The sequence below is a fragment of the Elephantulus edwardii genome, unplaced genomic scaffold (genome assembly GCF_000299155.1).
Source record: "Elephantulus edwardii isolate Elephantulus edwardi_28Jun2011 unplaced genomic scaffold, EleEdw1.0 scaffold00032, whole genome shotgun sequence".
NCBI classification, from domain to species: Eukaryota; Metazoa; Chordata; class Mammalia; order Macroscelidea; family Macroscelididae; genus Elephantulus; species Elephantulus edwardii.
Genome location: NW_006399782.1, coordinates 22,433,150 through 22,453,661, shown reverse-complemented (window position 1 = coordinate 22,453,661; position 20,512 = coordinate 22,433,150). Strand labels below are relative to the sequence as shown.

The 20,512-nt window shown below is 38.8% G+C and overlaps 1 protein-coding gene across 1 annotated transcript in view; it reads right to left on the bottom strand.

The window, feature by feature from the left end:
- The window catches only part of SPICE1 (spindle and centriole associated protein 1), a gene marked incomplete at its 3' end in the record, with an annotated part of 53,757 nt that extends 33,664 nt beyond the window's left edge, over positions 1-20,093 (bottom strand). Inside the window, 5 exon segments of the mRNA XM_006903755.1 lie at positions 4,156-4,262; positions 5,463-5,565; positions 12,362-12,505; positions 18,609-18,656; positions 19,995-20,093. Of these exon segments, the coding sequence (XP_006903817.1) occupies positions 4,156-4,262; positions 5,463-5,565; positions 12,362-12,505; positions 18,609-18,656; positions 19,995-20,093 (501 nt within the window).
- Positions 20,094-20,512: the final 419 nt, after the last annotated feature.

The following is a 20,512-nucleotide window of genomic DNA, read 5'->3' as shown; positions in this document are numbered from 1 at the left end:
TTTCCAAGCCCTTTGGAAGCCCCAATTCATAGTGGTAGTCAGCCATCCTCCCAAGCATGGCGTCCCTCTCCAAGGACTGGTCCCTCCTTGCAACATGTCCAAAGTATGTCAGATGAAGCTTCAGAATCCTTGCCTCCAAGGAGCAGCCTGGCTTCACCCTCTCCAGGAGAAACCTGTTCGTTCTCTTAGCAGTTCATGGTATAGTAAATACTATTCTCCAGCACCACTGCTCAATGGTATCAATTTTCCTTCTATCATCTCTAGTCATTGTCCAGCATTCTGACACATAGCAAGTAATTGCAAAGACCATGGCCTGTATCAGGTGCACCTTAGTCTCCAGAGTGACATCATTGCTCTTCAGTACTTTGGTGAGGTCTCTAACCACAGACTTTCCCATGGAAATACATCTTTTAATTTCCTGGCTGCTGGTGCCAAGAGTGTTGATTGTGGAACCAAACAAATGAAAGCTGTTAACAATCTCAGTCTCTTTACCATCTATCATGATGCTGCCAATTGGCCCAGTGCTGAGAATCTTTGTTTTCTTGATATTGAGCCTCAATCCATATTGAAGGATGCAGTCCTTGACCTTCTGCAGCAAGCGCTTTAGGTCCTCCTCAGTTTCAGCAAGCAGGGTTGTGTCATCTGCATAACACAGATTGTTGATGAGTCTTCCTCCAAACCTGATGCCACATTTCTGCTCATAGAGCCCAGCCTCCTGGAAAATCTGTTTCACATAAAGATTGAAAAGGAATGGAGATAGGACACATCTCTGGTGTACACCCTTCCCAATTTGAACCATGCAATGTTTCCTTTCTCTGTTTCGATGACTGCCTCCTGGTCCAAGTATAGGTTTCACATTAGCACAATCAAGTGTTCTGGCATTCCCATTCTTCTCAGAGTCAGCCACAGTATGTTGTGATCCACACAAACACCTTTGCATAATCAATAAAACACAGATAGACATTCCTCTGGTACTCCCTGCTATCAGCCAAGATCCATCTAACATTAGCTACAATATCCCTAGTACCACGACCTCTTCTAAACCCAGCCTGCACTTCTGGTAGTTCTCTGTTGATGTGCTGTTCCAGTTGTTTTTTGATAATCTTCATAGAATCTTGCGTGTATGTGATATTAATGATACTGTTCGATAATTTGCACACTCTGTTGGATCACCTTTCTTTGGAATGAGAACAAATACAGATCTCTCCTAGTCAGTTGGCCAAGTGGTGGTCCTCCAGATTTCTTGGCACAACTTGGTGAGCTCATCAAGGGAAGCATCTGTTAGTTGAAATATGTCAATTGGTATATCATCAATTCTTGGAGCCTTATTTTTTGCAAATTCTTTCAAAGCAGACTGAACTTCCTTCATCACCACAAGCTCTTGCTCCTATGTTGTTTCATGAAATTCTTCTGCCAATTCCTTTTGGTATAACAACTCAGTATACTCTTTCCATCTTTTAATACTTCCAGGATCATTTAATATTCTGCCCAAAATACCCTTAAGTATTGCAACTCGAGGCTTGAATTTCTTCTTCAGTTCCTTGAGCTTATGAAATGCTGAGCGAGTTCGACCCCTTTGATTTTCTGACTCTATCTTTTGTGCATGTCATTATAATACTTTGTCTTCCGGCACTGCCTTCTGAATTCTTCCCCCTGCTTTGGCTTTTCGGCACTCTAGTGCAATATTCAGAGTCTCTTCTGACATCCATTTTGGTCTTTTCTTCTGTCTTTGTTTGTCCTCTGTCTTTGTTAAGACCTTCTGCACTCTTCCTAGATGATATTCTTGATAATCTCCCATAACTCATCTTTGCTCATTAATGTTCAAGGCCTCAAATCTGTTCCTGAAATAACTCTGAAATTCAGATGGGATAGACTCAAGGTCATATTTTGGTTCCTGTGGACTTATTTCTCTTTCCTTTGCTTCAGCATGAACTTGTATATGAGTAGAAGGTGATCTATTCCACAATCAGCCCCTGGCCTAGTTTTCACAACTGATACTGAGCTTCTCCAGTGGTTTTTTCCACAGATGTAATCGATCTGATGCCTATGCATATCATCAGGTGAAATCCATGTGTATAATCTGCATTTATGTTTCTTATAAAATGTATTTGCAATTTATAAATCGTTGATTGTTCAAAATTCTATCACTCTATCTCCAGCTTTATTTCTGTCACCAAGTCCATGCTTTCCAACTACTGATCCTTCTTCTCTCTTGCCAACTTTTGCATTTCAGTCACCCATTATTATTAATGCATCTTGATTGCATGTTTGATCAATCTCTGACTGCAAAAGTTGGTAGAAATCTTCTATTTCCTCTTCTTTGGCTCTGGTTGTTGGTGCATATATTTGAATGATAGTGGACTTCCTTGTATGCATATGGATATTATCACTCACAATATTGTATTTCAAGATGCATCTAGAAATGACTTTTTTAACCATGAAAGCAACCGCATTTTTCCTCCCCTTTTCAACTCCATCATAATAGGTCATATGATTGTCTGATTCAAAATGTCCCATGCCAGTTCATCATCTCACCAAGATCTAGTATGTCAATATTTATTTGTTCCATTTCTTCCTTAACAATATCTTAATTTTCCTACATTCATAGTTCTCACATTCCATGTTCCAACCACTAGTCTCTGCTTACAACTGTTCCTCTTCCTTAGAATTTCCATACTTGAAAGCTCCACCTCTGTTGCCCTATCTGCTAGTCTAAGTGTGTTCTACTATACATAGAGTATTCATAGGCCTGCTATTTCAGAAGTGGATGTCCAATTGTTCTTTCTAGTCTGTCTTAATCTGAATGCTCAGATTTAAAACAGTATCTGACCGAGAAGCATTTTAGGGAAAAGAGCAGATGAAAGATATTTCCCCAATTGTAGAAATAATTGTTTCAGTGCTGTCCCTGCCCTTGACACGAGTGTCTTGACCCACCCATTTCCCTGCTCCACCAGCATTCCCTTCTACCCTCACGTACTACCTTCAACATCTATCTCCCGCTATCCATCCCTTGATCTGATAGCTTATATCTCAAGCTTTCTGGGCCTCTGTGATTCCAAACGCTACAAACTGCTACCAATTTCTTATGCTGTGGCCAGTGTCTCTTGAGTTTAGGTGTCTATAAATCCAAATACAAGGTACTTATGTTAGGGAAGGCTTCTTATTTCAGACGATTCTGAAGAAAAGTCCTTTCCCTTTGATTTCTGCTCCAGGTAAACTTCTTGTGGTTTAGGGCCTCTTCCCTTCCATTTACAGCACACTGTGGTCACAATGTTTCCCAAGGGAGGGTGATGTGTCCTGTAGATCTGGTATATATTATTGTTTTTAGGAAAGTTCTTTTTTAACATATAAATAGATTAGAAGAAAATAACATTTAATGAAAAGGCATGGTCAAAGATATTCATTACGTTATTTATTTTGGCAAAGCAGAAAACGAGCTGGAACTTGCAATAACCACATCAGATAGGTATTATTTCCATTTGACAACAATAAAATATTACACTGAGCCAACTCAAGATACCTTACAGTCAAACTACTACTAAGTAGCAGAACAGGAAGGAACACAAGACCATCTGATTCTAGAGTAAAAAATGGGAAAACGCCTTGCTGACTCTACTATGGTAGGTTGAGATAGGCTGAAGCATAGTCCTGTAGCGCCCACAGCCTAGGTTCAAGCTCATCCGTGATACTAAGTAGCTATGAGGCCTTGGAGAAATCACTAAATTCTTCTAAGCTTCGGTTTCCCTGTCTGTTAAATGGAGATATAAACAACACTGATCTTCAAAGTAAACATTCAGTAAATGTAACCTGTTTTTATTCTCTATTTTAATATAAAGTGGAAGGAGGAGTGGCATCCACTTCCATAATAGCTTGCCTCTGGAAACCCTATGAACCTGGAGAGAGGATGAAAGGCACCCAAGCATCGAGGACTCTCCTTCATAGGGTCGCTATGAGTCACTTGTGACTCGACGGCACTTAACAACAACATTTTAATATACATGCCTTTGGAAACTCTAAGTACACTACATTTGAATAAGAGCAATTCTAGCAACCACAGGTTTGCCTTGCTTGATAACTGAACTTTCACCATAACGCCTACTTCAGTCTAAGCTTAAATTTTATTCGTATATTTTGGCTGTGAACTGAGCACCTTACCTGAGGGTCTATGACAGATTCACTCAGAATAGACTGAGTGACAGGGTCTCGATTTACCACGATGGGACTTTGAGAGGAGTCAGGAGCAATTGTTACATTCGGAAATCCTGTAGAAAGAAAGCAAGCAATTATGATGTTGTCTCCTTTAATTAAATTGACTTCTCAAGTGCTATGTACCACTATAGAATTTCATAACCACATAGTAATCTTAAATTTATAATGTTGCCCACACTAACAGTATCGTACTATACACTAGTTACTGTTTCAAATGTTTTCACACATATGAACTCATTTCATCCACACAAAACTCTTCAATAACACTGCCATTTCACAGATTAGTAAACTGACATTCAGAGACATTAAGCAGGTTGTCCAGCTGAGACAGGATTCAAATATTAAACTAAAAGCTAATGATCTGCTTGATGAATTTGATAAAAAGTATAATACATGCACACTAAAATAAATCATATGTAACTCAATGGCCCCTAACAGCTACAGCATGTATCTAAGAGAAGCTCCTATTAAAAAGAGATTGCTGTGACTTTAATTGTCCAATAAGCTTGACACAAATTACACATAACTGAAAATACGTTTATTATATGGTACTTTAATATTTATAAACTAAAAATAGTACAGTAGTCATATTTTACATTTATTAAATACTGTGTATTGTATCCAGATTTTGTGGATATAATGTATAGTATTTAATAATCATAAAATAGGATTTATTGTAACATAATATACTTTAGTTGTTGTTACAGGTACCATCAAGTCAGCTATAGTGAGTCAATAATTACACCATGAAATGCTGCCTGATCCTGTACCATCCTCATAATCTCTGCTCCTTAAAAGGCTCCTTAAGCCTTTTCTTTCCTTCACTAACCCTCTACTTTCCCTCATATGACATCCTTTTCTAAGGACAAGCCCCACCTAGAACAAGCCCAAAGTATGTAAGATAAAGTCTTAACATCTTTACTTGTAAGGCACACTCTGGCAGCACATCTCCCAAGATATATTTGTTTGTTGTCATTCCATGGGATATTAAATGTTCATCAAAATCCAAAGGCATCAATTCTTCTTTAGCAGTAGACAGTAACAGTTTACCTTATCTGAGTCACTGGTGATAGACAACATTTACTTGAAAGGTAATTAACTCAAGCATAAAAACCATACATACTCTCTATCTACTCTAGAATATTTGTAATATAAAAATATGATGCTTAGGAAAAAATTTTAAATTCTGAACATTCCATTACGGGGAACAGTTAGCAAGAAAAAGAACCTTTTGTTTGAATTGAATCATTTACCTGTGCGTCTACGAGGAAAATCAACAAAGAGATCTTTTGCTGCAGCCATCAAATGATCAGATTTTTCCAATACATCCTGCATCTGGTATTGATCAGAAAGAATCTAGACATGTTAATGATAATATTATTTAGGAAAAAACTCATATATTCTTCAAATCACAAAGAAAAAGTTTCTGTAAAGGCAAAGAGACTAAAAGCAAGCATAGGCAACTACCTCCCTTTAAGAATGCTTCAGTGGCAATATCTTTAAATACCAGTCCAAAGCAAAATATCAAACTCAAAGCCCACTGAGTCAATTCAAACTCATAGCAACCCTTTAGGACCAAACAGAACTTGCCTCTTAGACCTCCCAAGGCTATAAATCTTTACAGAAGCCAAATGCCACATCTTCCCCCATGGCACAATTGGTGGGTCTGAATTATCAAATGAGCATCCAAGCATTTAACAACTAAGCCACCTGGGGTCCTTTAAGTAATAGAGGATAAGGTTATTACCATTATTACTAGCTTTCAAATAACTGCATTCAAACCACACTAAGAAATATATGTTAAATTGTGACCCTAGTCCACATACACACACGGAAATAAAAGTTTCACAGATTTTTTTCTTATTTCTTGAGAAACACTAATATTTTCTTTTAAATTTCCATTCTATTTTCATTTTTTAATAATGGTTACAACCCACTAGCTTGGTTCCACAATCTATTTGAGTTTGTGACTCACAGTCTGAAAAACACTGACAGCATAAACTCAGAGGTATTTCAACTACTAGAGAGATTTCATAATACACAAATGGGTCACGATTCATAGCACCAAAAAATGTGATGTCAGATATGCGGTTTGGAAGATAAAATGAAAAAATGTGCTGCTCCTGTATTTATACATCAATCCATTTTTTATCCTAGTGAGGTGGAAACTCGAAAAATGCCAGAAGTGCTATTACTTAGGTACTTCGAATTTAGAAGATTGCCTAGTAACACACAAAGGCCAAGTCAGAATAAAAACAAGTCAACTCTATCTACTACCACTAGATGGCATTATTAAGATGAAAGAGATCTCAGAAACTGCCCAGCTTCCAACACTCAAACCAACGAAAGCTGCCGCTAATAAAACATCTGAAGACTGTAAACAGTCTTACCAGAATTCAGATACTGCTTTAAGACACAGAACAAATAACCAAGAACACATTCTTACTTTATCCCCTTATCCATACAGTCAAATAGATTGGCTCGACTTCTGCAAATAAGGCTCTGAATATGTTCTTACCACAAACAAAAAACTTTGTACAGGATAAGATATTGGAAGCCAGGATTCTAGACGCAGGCAAATAACATGTGGCAAAATATCATTCTTTAAATTCCATTTCATGATGTGTAAATGGAGAGATGACCGACTCTTCAACTGTACAGGGGTGTCAGGAGGATATAGACATACTGAAAAACCACACACCACCACAGAAATGTTTACGAATGTAAACATTATACAACAGAGGTGACCCTGAAGGATATTATGCTGAGTGAAATATCTCAGTCACCAAAGGACAAATACTGCATAATGTCACTATTATAAAACAGAACTGGCATTGGGGATGGGGGAACTAAGAAAAGACAGGATAAATAATCAACACTGCATTGGCACAGATGAAAAAAAAACAAAACTGTTTAAAAGGACTATATGATTAAGCATTATCTGTATGACAACAGTCCAGAATAAGAGGTACATAGCAAAGTGGACTTTTTTTTTCCTATAATTATATTTTATTAATTTTCATAAACATTTACAGAGATTTTGGGCTTCCACTCATTCATTGTTGCACTATTCTCTCTACCCTCCTCCCAGTTTGTTCTTGTCCAAATGCCACAGTGCTTGTCAAAGCCAGTTCTGATTAATCTTCTTTGTCAGTGTGTCCTTTGCCATTCCCTATCACTCCTCCCTGAGAGAGACTTCACCCTGAGTCATAAGGAAAAGGGGATGGCGTATTCTCTTAGCTACTTCCTGCTGAAAAGGGACGCTGTGGGTTTCAGGGTGAAGATCTTCTCTCACTACTCTAAAGGGGTAAAGAGGAAGGTGGAAATCATGCAACAATGAGTGCTTTTTTAAAAAATGAATGGGAGGTAGAGAGGAAAATGTGCAACAATGAATGAATGAGGGAAAAAAATCCAACTTTTCTGTAAACTTTTGTTAAAATCACAATTTAAAATTTTAAAAAAAATGTAAATACAGCTTCTATTTTTATGTCACAATACAAATTTCTATGCCTTCTTAGGTATCTTGTAAATAAATACTTGTATTAGAGCTTACGAAAGAATGAAAATTTATCAATATAATCTACCATTACATCTAGAAAAATTGTGCAAAATATATTTCTTTATGGTAGATTTAGAGAGCTCTGGTGACTTAGTGGTAAGAAGCTGCTCTGCAATCCCAAAGGCACCTAGTTCAGATCTATCAGATACTCAGAGGGACAAGAATGAGCAATTGCATCGCCTGTGATTTACTGCCTCTGAAAACCTACTGGAGGGTCAGTTTTGGGCTGGTTCTGACTCCACAGCAAACCACCACCACAATGGTAAAATGAAGAATTTTGTTAATTTTTTTTAATGAGCATTGATTTTCTAATAAAAAATGTCCTCCACAATAATACTCTCACTAATCATATCAAGACCTGATATTAATTATAATGAAGTGTCAAATAAAACTGCTATCCCATTGCCTTCTACTAGTCTCTGCTTAGACTTTTGGAACAGATGGTCTGAGTGGCCAGAAATCAGTGGACTGGCTTTCTGTTCCCTTTCTAGACTTCTTTCTATTCTCCTCCTTTGTATTCTTATCCTTCTAATAGGCAAACTCATCTGCATATATAATTCTCCTAGATGAGTTTGCAGTCCACAAAGCCAAACTCAGATTGATTTACCTCTTTAATCATCAAACAATTAATCAAGTGCTCTACAAAAATATCAGAAACTGCTCACCCCAGCCCTTTAGTTTCTTGGTAACATAATTAATTGGGAGACTAAAAGAGATTTGGTAAATCATTATCAAAATACTCTTGTTGTTGTGTGCCCTCAAGTCGGAACCAACTCATAGCTGACCGTCAGTAGGTTTTAAGAGGCAGTTAATCACGTGAGAATTCCCAGCCTTCTCCCACAGAGCAGCTGGTGGATTTGTAAAATCCTCCCTCTCCCTAAACTGGAGTTGAACTTGACTCCCACAGCATGACTCTGCATACACAGAGCAAATGTATAAAAGTCTCTGTTGATTAAAGTTTTTCTCTTAACTATGTTAATCTAGGGAGCTCTGGTGGCCTAGTCCATGGGCAGTTAGTCTACTAACTGCCTCTGTGGCACTTTGAATCTACCAACAAGATCAACAGTTCCTCCAGAGAAAGACAGCCAATCTCTTCCAGTGTGATTTATAGCCTCAGAAACCCAGTGGAAGGTCAGCTATGAGTTGGTTCCAGTGCAATAGTAATGAGTGTTTGAGAGGTTCCTAAGAAGTTCCAGCTTTAGAAAGACGGGTTCTGATGGCTCTAGAATACATCAACTAAAGGTCATGTTTGGTCAAACTTCTCTCTTAAATAAAAACATTTTAAATTTAGCAATACCAAAATAATGGGTGCTTACATCCTTTGACTCATCAATTCCACTTTTAAAATTTTATCCTACAAATATAATGTGACATGTACCCAAAAGCAAATGAAAGGGAAATACTCATTACAGTATTTATTGTGGCAAAGAAGGAACAATCTGTGAGTGGCAAGCACTGTTATATGCTCATTGAAATGTTTTTGTCCTTTAACATTAAGCAGAACTTATAGGTTTTAGCCAAGGCTAAATATCCCAACTGGATATTCTAACTACCTTGCAAGCTGGAAAGACCATGTGCTAAAGTTCTGCCAGGAGGCTATGAGTGAGACTTCCGGATGATAAATGAAAATGAACTGTAGGCACTCTTTCCTGTTTGCCATACAACAGGAAGGAACAGGAGAAGCCATACTAAAAAGGATGACCTTACCTCTAAGCTATTCATAACAAAGAAATAAATTTCTATTTTGTTAAACTGAAATGTTCTATCTTTCTTCCCGATTCTTAAACTATATTCTAATACACAACCTAAATATCCACCAATAATTTTGCTGTTAGGTACTATCAGGTCAAGTATGATTCATAGCAACCCTATAAGCAACAAAACAAAACATTGTCCTATCTGGACCTGATAAATTATGGTATGTCTATACACTCTCATGGCCTGGTGGCTAAGGGGTTTTACTGTCAAACCTAAATGTAGGTGATTAAAATTCACCAGCTACTCTAAAAATGAAAGATGGGGAATCTTCTTTTGTACAATTTACAGCCTCTGAAAATCCATCAGTTCTAACTAGAAAACAATGGACTGCATCACTAAGTACACCAAAAACAAAACCCTCTAACACATTGTTGCTGAATTCTAATTCACATTACAGAGTAGAACTATCCCATAGGGTTTTCTTGGCCATCCTTTGTACAGAAATAGATCACTAGGCCTTTCTTCTACAGCTCTGCCTAGTGGCTTCAAATTGCTAATCTTTCAGTTACTTGTCATTTGTGCCAATCACAAATGTTTATCTGTACACTACTCAGCCATTAAAAAGAGGTAGACTAAGTACTGATATGGAATCATCTCCCACATAAACTGTTGGCAGCTTATTAAAATTACAAGGCAATGCCACGAAAATATCCATGACGGGACTATAACTCAGATAACACTATAAAACTAAATCAAAATCTCTAGGGCTCAGATACAACTAATTTTTCTACAACAACTTTTCAATGCTAACTGACTAGAACATGCAGTTAGAGTTGGGAATCAGTGCATGGAGCCTGAGCAAGCAGCTCTACACACAGAAGATACAGAAACAGGGCTTGTCCTCTCACACCACTCTTCTCCAAACTGTTCTGGAACTTGTGGAAGAAACTCAGGACACAACTGCTAGGAATCACTAGGAAGGAGTGATGCACCTCAGAGAGGGGCCTGTCTGTGAGTCCTGGCCAGATCTATGTGTGTTCTTGGACATCCACTGAGAATTACAAATCGCATTTAGAAGATCTTAATCCAAGTTCACCAAAAATATTTACTAGAGAAGAACTACTTCCTCAAAATCCACTGTTCTTTTTACAAGCTCAAGTGATCATTTATTTAGGAGCTATGGATGGTGACGAGATTGAGATTGTACACAGCTTTAGTTTGCTTGGCTCCATAGTCAACAGTCTTGGCACCAGCAGCCAGGAAATTAAAAGGCGCATTGCCATGGGAAAGTCTGCTGTTAGGGACCTCTCCAAAGTGCTGAAGAGCAATGGTATCTCTCTGGAGACTAAGGTGCATCTGATACAGGCCATAGTCTTCGCAATCACCTGTTATGCATCAGAGAGTTGGACAATGACCAAGGAGGACAGAAGGAGAATCGATGCCTTTGAGCTGTGGTGCTGGAGAAGAGTATTGAGAATACCATGGACTGCTAGGAAAACAAACAGATTTGTCCTGGAAAGGGTTAAACCGGGTGGCTCCTTGGAGGCAAGGATTCTGAGGCTCCGTCTAACATACTTTGGACATGTTGTGAGGAGAGACCGGTCCTTGGAGAGGGACATCATGCTTGGGAGGGTGGAGGGACAGTGCAGGAGAGGAAGGCCCTCTATGAGGTGGATTGATTCAGTGACTGGGGTAATTGGGATGGGAGTGTCGGAGACAGTGCGACTGGCACAGGACAGAGCGGAGTTTAGGGCTGTTGTACATAGGGTCGCTATGAGTCGCAGGCGACTTGACGGCACATAACAACAACAACAACAACATAATTAATCTTAGCTAATTACGCAACCAACATCTTATTTCATTAAGAAATCTAATAAATTCCTCAAAAGAAAGGCACAGTGTGACTTAAAAGCTATAGTGAAGGGCTATCCAGACAACCAAGTACCATGAGCTTCCACACTGAACAAAGAAAAACCTACATATGGAGCACATTTGTTTTTATAATGATTTCAACTTAAAAGTTATTTTTGCTCTAATTGTTCTCTTACACGGTTTTGTAAAGTTATTTTTGCTGTAATTGTTCTCTTACTCTGTTTTGTGCTATAGAACACCTGATTATTTATCCAAATATCCTACTATCTGGCAAAAGGCTGAACCAAAAATAGTACCTTACTAACTGGGTAAGTCTACATTTCCCCCCAAAAGTGATTTTTCCAAAAGAATTCTATCAAACAGTGAAAATAAGTATAGTAACCTAAATGTTTATTTAAAGGACTAACTCTAAGCCAAACACTGCTTATCACTTCATAAGTTTTATATCTCCGAAATAATGATAATGTTATTCCTGCCCTAAAGATAAAAAAAAACAAAAAAAAAACCCACAAACAACCCTGAAGACATTAAATAATTTGTATAAAACCATAAACCTAGTGAGTCAGGCAGAAATTCAAACCACAGCCCCTCACTGTCCTCAAACAGAATCTGACCCTGGAGTAAAGGAAATGACACAGTAACTGGGGCAATAGGAGTTGGTGTGTCAGAGTCAGTGAGACTGTTTCAGGACAAAGAAGGCTTCAGAGCTATTGTACATAGTTGCCAGTGACTAGACTGCACATAACAACGGTGACATTCAGACAGTTTTCTGAGGCTGTAAATCTTAGCAGGAAGAGACTGCCCATCTTTCTCCCACACAACCACTGGTAGATTAACACTGCCAACTTTCTGGTTAGTAGGAGAACACATTATATAATATGCTACAAGAGTTTCTTCACTAGGCCATAGTCTTTCCATTATAAACTAAATGTAGAAGGAAAAAAGAGAAAAATCTATTTATCTTTTACTTCTCACTTTAAAGATAATAAAGTGTGAAAAAAAGATAATAAAGTTTTGCATTACCTCCTTCATGATAGCCAATCTCCTTTTCTCAAGATTGGAAGCTTCTGGTTTCTGCTTCCTCCATTTTCTCTTTAAAGCTTTTTCCTGGAGTTCCCAGTGAGCTACTGCTCTGTTCTTCGATTTATGTATTTCATGACGACGCAACTACAAAGGAAAAAAAAATAAAGGATATTGTTTCAGGAACAAAAGAGTTGCTGACTTGAGAGTGGAAATCCATTATACACCTATTTTAAAAAATTCTAGCTTTACATATGTATATTTATAAAATTTTCAGTTCTCTGAATTTTAAAAACTATTTTTAAAAAATAGTATAGAACTAGAAGACCTAGCTAAAAGCAAGTTGGTTGGATGGCTGTGTGCTGAGCAGCTAGACCCAACTGTCTGACAGCTGGCCCTCCAGTGGGTTTTCAGAGCCTGTCAATCACATGGGAGGAGACACCCCATCTTTCTCCTATTAAGCAGCTGGTGGGATCGTATCAATTGCTTTTAGGTTGGCAGCACAACTCCTTACCACAACACCACCAGAGCTCCCTAAAAGGCAAGTAAAAAATACTAATTTCTGTCTCCTTCATGGAGCTTAGGTGGCCTAGTGGCAAGAAGCTGCACTGCAATACAGAAGGTGCAGGGTTTGAGGCCACCAGCTGCTCTGCGGGAGAAGGATGGGCCATCTCCTCCCATGCAATCAACTCCCTCTCAAAACCCACTGGAGGGTCAGCTATAGGTTGGATCCGACTTGACAGTATACAACAATAACAACAAAAATCTATTTAGAACCCTCTGAATAGGTGCAAATGGTTAACACAGTCAGCTGCCACCTGAAAGGTTTAAGTCCCAGGAGGTTTGTTGGAAGAAATCTTTCAAAAAATTAGTCCCTCATTTTTTAGTGACTAATTAGGGAGCTCTGTGGCCTAGTGGCAAGAAGCTGCTCTGCAATCCTGAAAGTAAGCAGTTTGAGGCCACCATCTGCGCCGCGGGAGGATGGGTAACCTCCTCCCATGCATTTAACTGCCTCTGAAAACCCACCAGAGGGTCAGCTATAGGCTGGTTCCAGTTCGACAGTACACAACAACAATTTTAAAATCAGTCACTAAAAATCTTACAGAGCACACCTCTATTCTATCACACAGGGGTCATCATGAATCAAAACTGACCCCATGACAACTGGAGATTTTTGTTTAAAATCAATCATTGTTGTTGATGGATGTCACTGAGCCACCTACAATTCATAATTACCCTATGAACAACAGATCTGAACGCTGGCCTATCATGTGTCATCCTCATCATCTCTGATACACCTGCCACTTGCGCCCATTGCTACAATTATTGCGTCAATCCATCTTGTCGAAGGTTTTCCTCTCTTTCACTGACCCTCTACCTTTCTGAGCTTGATGTCCTTTTCCAAGGAACAGCCCCTTCCAACAACATGCCCAAAGTATGTGAGATGAAACTTTGCCTCCAAGGAGCATTTTCGCTGTACTTTCTCCAAGACCTATCTGTTTGTTCTTTTGGTCATCCATGGGATGTTCAGTATTCTTCTCCAACACCACAGCTCAAAGGCCTCAATTCTTCTTCTGCCATCCTTACTCCTAGTCCAACTCTCAGACACAGAGCAAGTGACCAAACATACCAGGACCTAAATAAAAGAACATCTTAGTCTTCAAACGGACATCACTGGTGTTGATAAGTGCTGTTGAGTACAACTCACAGGGACCCTATGAAAAGCCAGCCTGAACGCTGTCCATCCTGTGCCATCCGAATCATCTGACACTTTGGAGCCCATTGCTGGAAGTCACTGTTTTAATCTATCTCGTTAAGGGTCTTCCTATCCTTCAGTGAACCTGCATCTTTTTAAGCATAATGTCCCTCTCCAAGGAATAGACCACCATGCCTGGCAACATGTCCAAAATATGAGCGATGAAGCTTTATCACCTTGGCCTCCAAAGAGTACTCTGGCTGCACTTTCTCCAAGACATATCTGTTTCTTTGTTCCTTTGGCTGTCCATGGGATGTTCAGTACTCTGCTCCAATACCACAGCTCAAAGGGATCAATTCTTTTTCTGTCACCCTTATTCACTGTTCAGCTCTGATCCATATAAGGTGATTGAGAAGACCTCGGCTTGAATCAGGTGCACCTTAGTCTTCTAGCTGATTGCTCTTAAGTATATTGGCGAAGTCCTTGACAGAGGACTTAACCAATATTAATATATCTCTGGATTTCCCGACTACTGGTACAAAGGGTGTTAGTCAAAGTAAGATTAAAACAATGACAGCTTCTCCATCTTTCATGATGTTGACTTGTAGTCTCATGGTGAGGATCTTTGTTTTCTTGATGCTGAGATGCAATCCATACTGAAGACTCTTCTGCAGCAAGAGTTTCAAGTCCCCCTCATTTTCCAAAAGCAAGGTTTTGTCGTGATCCTGATGTCACATTCCTCTTCACAGAGTTTAATTTTAAAATTAATGAGGATGGTCCAGCTTCACTGAAAAATGAGGATTAATTCCTACGAACAATTGTTAGTAATTGGAACTTGGAATGTACAAAGTACAAATGAAAAACTAGAAGTTGCCAAAAATGAAATAAACACATGAATATTGGCATTCTAGGCATCAGTGAACAGAGAAGGATTGGCACAGGCCACTTGAAATCAAACAATCATACTAGCTACTATGTCAGGAATGAAAAACTTATGTATTCATAGCTAAAAAAAGACAATTTAAAGATCTATCCTGAATGTTGTGAGTGATAGGATATTATCCATATGCATACAAGGAAGACCTCTTAACACGACTGTTACTCTATATCCACCAACAAAAGCCATAGAAGTAGAGATTTGAGGATTCTACCAACTTCTGGAAGCAGTAGCAGCATCCCCTTCCTAAAAAACATGCCTCTGTAAACTCTATGAACTTTGATAAATGTTGATAGTTATAGAAAGGCTTCAGGCCTTATTCATAGGGTCGCTATGAGTTGTGCTCGAATTCAAGGCAATCAACAACAACAACAGCTTTTGTCGTCTAAAATTGACCAAATAAGCAATCAGGATGCATTAGTAATTATTGCTGTGTGGGACACAAAAGTTAGAAACAATGAGGAAAGAATGATAATAAAAAAGCACAGACATGGTGACAAAAATAGGGATAAATTTCATGATGTATTATGTAATTTTTTAATATCACCAACAGCACAGAAAATTAAAGAAAAATTAGACAAACTGGACTTCATCAAAATTAGTGATTCTTTACCTGAAAAAACACCACAGGGAAGGGAAAATACAACCCACAGAATGGAAGAAAATTTAAATCATATGTCTGGTAAAAGATTTGTATCAATATATTAAGAATTCTAACAATGCAGTGATTGAGAAACAAATTTTAAACTCATTTTAAAATAAGACTGGAGTAGATATTTCTTCTAAAAAGATAACAGCAACCAACAGCACAAACATAGATTCTCAACATCATTAATCACAGTAGTTATTATCACGAAGCAAAATACTGGAACCAATTCATAGCTACAGTAGGCTTTCAGAGGCTGTGAACTTCAATGGGGCAGACTGTTCATCTTTCTCCTGTGGAGCAGCTAGTGGATTCAAACTTCATGTCTTTGGGTTGGTTGGCAGAAAACTCCTTACTACTAAGCCATTAGACTTCCCTCATTAATTCTAGGGGAAAGAAACATCAAAGCCATAATAAGAAAACAACTTTATATCCACTAAAGGAGCTCTTGCAGCCTAGTGGCAAGAAGCTGTGCTGCAATCCCGAAGGTAGGCAGTTTGAGGCCACCAGCTGCTCCATAGGAGAAGGATGGGCAATCTCTTCCCATGCGTTTAACTGCCTCTGAAAATCCACTGGCGGGTCAGATATGTGTCGGTTCCAACTCTATGGTACACAACAACAAACAAGGTAATTAAAACCAAAATCACAGTGTCAAGTGTTAGTAAGGATGTGGAGAAACTGAAACCCTAAAGACATTACTGAAAATGTTGTAACCATTCTCAAAAACATTATGGCAGTTCCTCAAGATAAAAAATGCCAAGTTAGTACATGATCCAGAAATTCTATTCCTCAGTACAAGGGAAATGTAATTTATGTCCACACAAAAAGTTATAAATAAATAGCTACAGTTGCACAATAAAAAGTAAATAAAAACCAAAAAATATCCAAATGTCCATCAACCGATAAACAGATAAAAAAAGTGTACAACTATACAATGGAATATTTCTTATTCACCAAAAAAACAAAATGAAGCACAGGGTACACACACACACGGTACAACAGAAATGAATCCTGAAAGCACTATGCTAAGTAAAATTTCGTCACAAAGATCACACATCTTGTTGCTCCTGTTACGTTCTACTGAGTCAAGTATGATGCACAGTGATCTGAGCTCTGTCCTATCCTGTGCCATCTTCACAATCTGACACACTTGAGCCCATTACCACAGTGTCACTCCACCTGGTCAAAGGGTCTTACCCTTTCACCACCCCTTCAGCTTTCCAAGCATAATGTCCCTCTAAGGAAGACTCTCTCCTAGCAACATGCCTATCTCTTTGTTCTTTTGGTAGTTCATGGAATATTCAGTACTCTTCTCCAACAACACAGCTCAGAGGCATCAATTCTTCTTCTATCATCCTTATTCACTGACCAGCTCTCAGCAGTACAGTAAGTAATTGAAGTGACCATGGCTGAATCAGGTGTACCTTAATCCTCAAACTGATATCACTGTGCCTCAATAATTTGGAGAGGTGCCTGAAAACAGACTTTTCTGGTACAATAAATCTTTTGAGCTTCTGACTGCTAGTACCAAGGGTGTTGACTAGGAATCCAAGTAAGATGCAGTTGTTGACAGTTTCAATCTTTTCTCCATCTATCACAATGTTGCTTATAGATCCAGGGTGAGAATTTTTGCTTCTTTTTTAAAAAAATAATTTTGTTGTTGTTGTTGTTATGTGTCGTTGAGTTGCTTGCAACTCATAGCGACCCTATGTACAACAGCCCTAAACTCTGCTCTGTCCTGTGCCAATCGCACTGTCTCTGACACTCCCATCCCAATTATCCCAGTCACTGAATCAATCTACCTCATAGAGGGCCTTCCCCTCCTGTGCTGTCCCTTCACCCTCCCAAGCATGATGTCCCTCTCCAAGGACCGGTCTCTCCTCACAACATGTCCAAAGTATGTTAGACGGAGCCTCAGAATCCTTGCCTCCAAGGAGCCACCCGGTTTAACCCTTTCCAGGACAAATCTGTTTGTTTTCCTAGCAGTCCATGGTATTCTCAATACTATTCTCCAGCACCACAGCTCAAAGGCATCAATTCTCCTTCTATCCTCCTTGGTCATTGTCCAACTCTCCGATACATAACAAGTGATTGCGAAGATCATGGCCTGTATCAGATGCACCTTAGTCTCCAGAGAGACACCATTGCTCTTCAGTACTTTGGAGAGGTCTCTAACAGCAGACTTTCCCATGGCAATGCACCTTTTAATTTCCTGGCTGCTGGTGCCAAGACTGTTGACTGTGGAGCCAAGCAAACTAAAGCTGTGTACAATCTCAGTCTCTTCACCATCCATCCTGATGCTGCCGATTGGTCCAGTTGTGAGAATCTTTGTCTTCTTGACATTGAGCCTCAATCCATATTGGAGGTTGCAGTCCTTGACCCTCTGTAGCAGGTGCTTCAGGTCCTCTTCATTTTCAGCAAGCAGGGTTGTGTCATCTGCATAAAGCAGACTGTTGATAAATTGTCCACCAATCTTGACCCCACATTTTTCCTCATAGAGCCCAGCCTCCTGGCTAATCTGTTCTGCATACAGGTTGAAAAGGTATGGAGATAGGATGCATTCCTGGCGTACGCCCTTCCCAATTTTGAACCATGCAGTGTTCCCTTTTGGATTTCCATTGATTCACTGTTTCACTTTTCTCTCTGCCTACCCCTCCCCTCCAGTACACTCTTCTCTTTGAAAAGTAAAATTCTTTCATTTTTTTACAATCCCTCCCCCCAGGTCCAGTCCACTATGCAGCCTTCATTCTGGAATTTTTGCTTAACATTGAGATGCAATCCATACTGAAAGCTGTAAACATTCAAGTCACCACAGTAGCTTAACTTGACAGAGAGGTAGTTATTATATATAAACATAAAAAGGATTAAATATTACTGAGCAACATCCAAGAACATCTTTCAATTTTGAAGGTTAAAAACCATTTTTAAAAAAAAATTTGAGTAAATTAGTTAACTCTTTATATAAACTTACCAGATCTTCGGGAGTTGCCCGATGGACTGTGAGATCATTCACTGTACTCTGTCAACAACAACAAAAAAAGTTTGCTGATGAAGTAGTATTTTAGTAGCTGAAAAGGGATTCAAAATTTTAGAAACAAAGAGGTTTTCTTTCTGGGAACCATTTAAACATTAATGTATATTACTTTTAAATGTCTTACAGATAATAGCAAAATAACAGACTACTTCTAGGTGTGTAACAAAAATTTCCCAAGTTAAGTCATTGCTGTGAAGTCAGGCCAATTCACACCTAACTCTTCTGTGCTTTTTCAGAGGCTGTATGTCACATGTAAGGAGACTGCCTGTCTTCCTTCTGTGGAGTATCTGATGTTTGAACACCAGAGGCATGGCCTTCCACATAGCAGCACAACTCTTTACAGACTATGCTACCAGAGCTCTCCAAATCCAAAATTTTCCCTAAGAATCAAACTAGTTCCAGATGACTCATTCTCCACATGAAAGGTAAAGTAACTTGTTAGTCTAAATCAAAGCACCAGGATTCAAAAAAATCCCCTGGTTAACATAGAGAGGTTCATCCTGAAAAAGGTTAAACTGGGTGGCTCCTTAGAGGCAAGGATTCTGAGGTTCCGTCTAACATACTTTGGACATGTTGTAAGGAGGGACTGGTCCTTAGAGGACATCATGCTTGGTAGGGTGGAGGGATAGCACAGGAGGGAAAGGCCCTCTATGAGGTGGATTGATTCAGTCACTGGCGTAATCGGGATGGGAGTGTCAGAGACAGTGCGACTGGCACAGGACAGAGCAGAGTTTAGGGCTATTGTACATAGGGTCACTATGAGTCGCAGGCGACTTGACGGCACATAACAACAACAACAACAACATAGAGAGGAAGGGATTAGGCACTTAAAATAAGTGTTGTATCTTAAGAACCTTTGTAGTAAAATTGATCATCCTCTAGATGTGAACAACAAACAAACTAAAAGATAATAAAGCAAAGATCACCTATTTTTTTTCTTAGCAAAGATGCCCTTCATATGATTATGTCATCACTGATTGTCAGGGGCACGCAAGGCTAATTTTCAGATTTCAGTGATACAGATTAGGTAAATCTGCCTTAAGTAAGTTGTCAATCAAAACTGAGACAAGAAACTTTAAAAACACATACATACATATATATACCCTGTCTATTACTTAAGATTTCAATTCTTCAGAAGGGATAGAGGTGAAAGCCTGAATATATGTATTCTTTTAAAGTTTCTCAAAGGATTCTGTTCTTCCCACCAGGGCCTAGAATATAACCTGAAAATTCATTCAGAGCGCTGTTGAATGACTAGGGCTATGTCACTGGGTCAATTGCTCCAGAATAATGTTAGTGTTTTATCAGCCCATCTAGACTTACATCCCACTCTTGCTTCACTGAAGATTTCCTCTTCCTTACTTTCAGGGGTTTTCTTCCTGCTCCCCGGGGATAGTAACGGTTCACTCTGACAAGTGACATCTAGGAGTAATAATAGTATTAAATTTTTAAGACACAAAAAAACAGGAATAATCATCACCAAAGAGGGTCAAATATATCTAGGAAATATGAAATAAATCTTAACAAGTTAGAAGAAAGATGTAAGGAGTAGGTTATGAAATTTCTTGGTTCTCTTCCTTTACCATTAACAGAAAGTAGGTTTTGATAACGAGTAAAAGAGATCTCAAGTCAGTGATGTACATATTTTCTTAATAAAGAAGTTTAAGTTATGACCTAAAACAGACTAGAATAGTAGTCATGAGTTTTTGTCCTCAATTTGTACAAATTCACAATTAATAGAGAAAATATCAAGTTATAAGTTAACAATATAGGTACAGAGAGGAAGGCAAAGTAGAGGGAAATTACTTGTTAAACTCACTACTATGTACAAATGTGCTTTC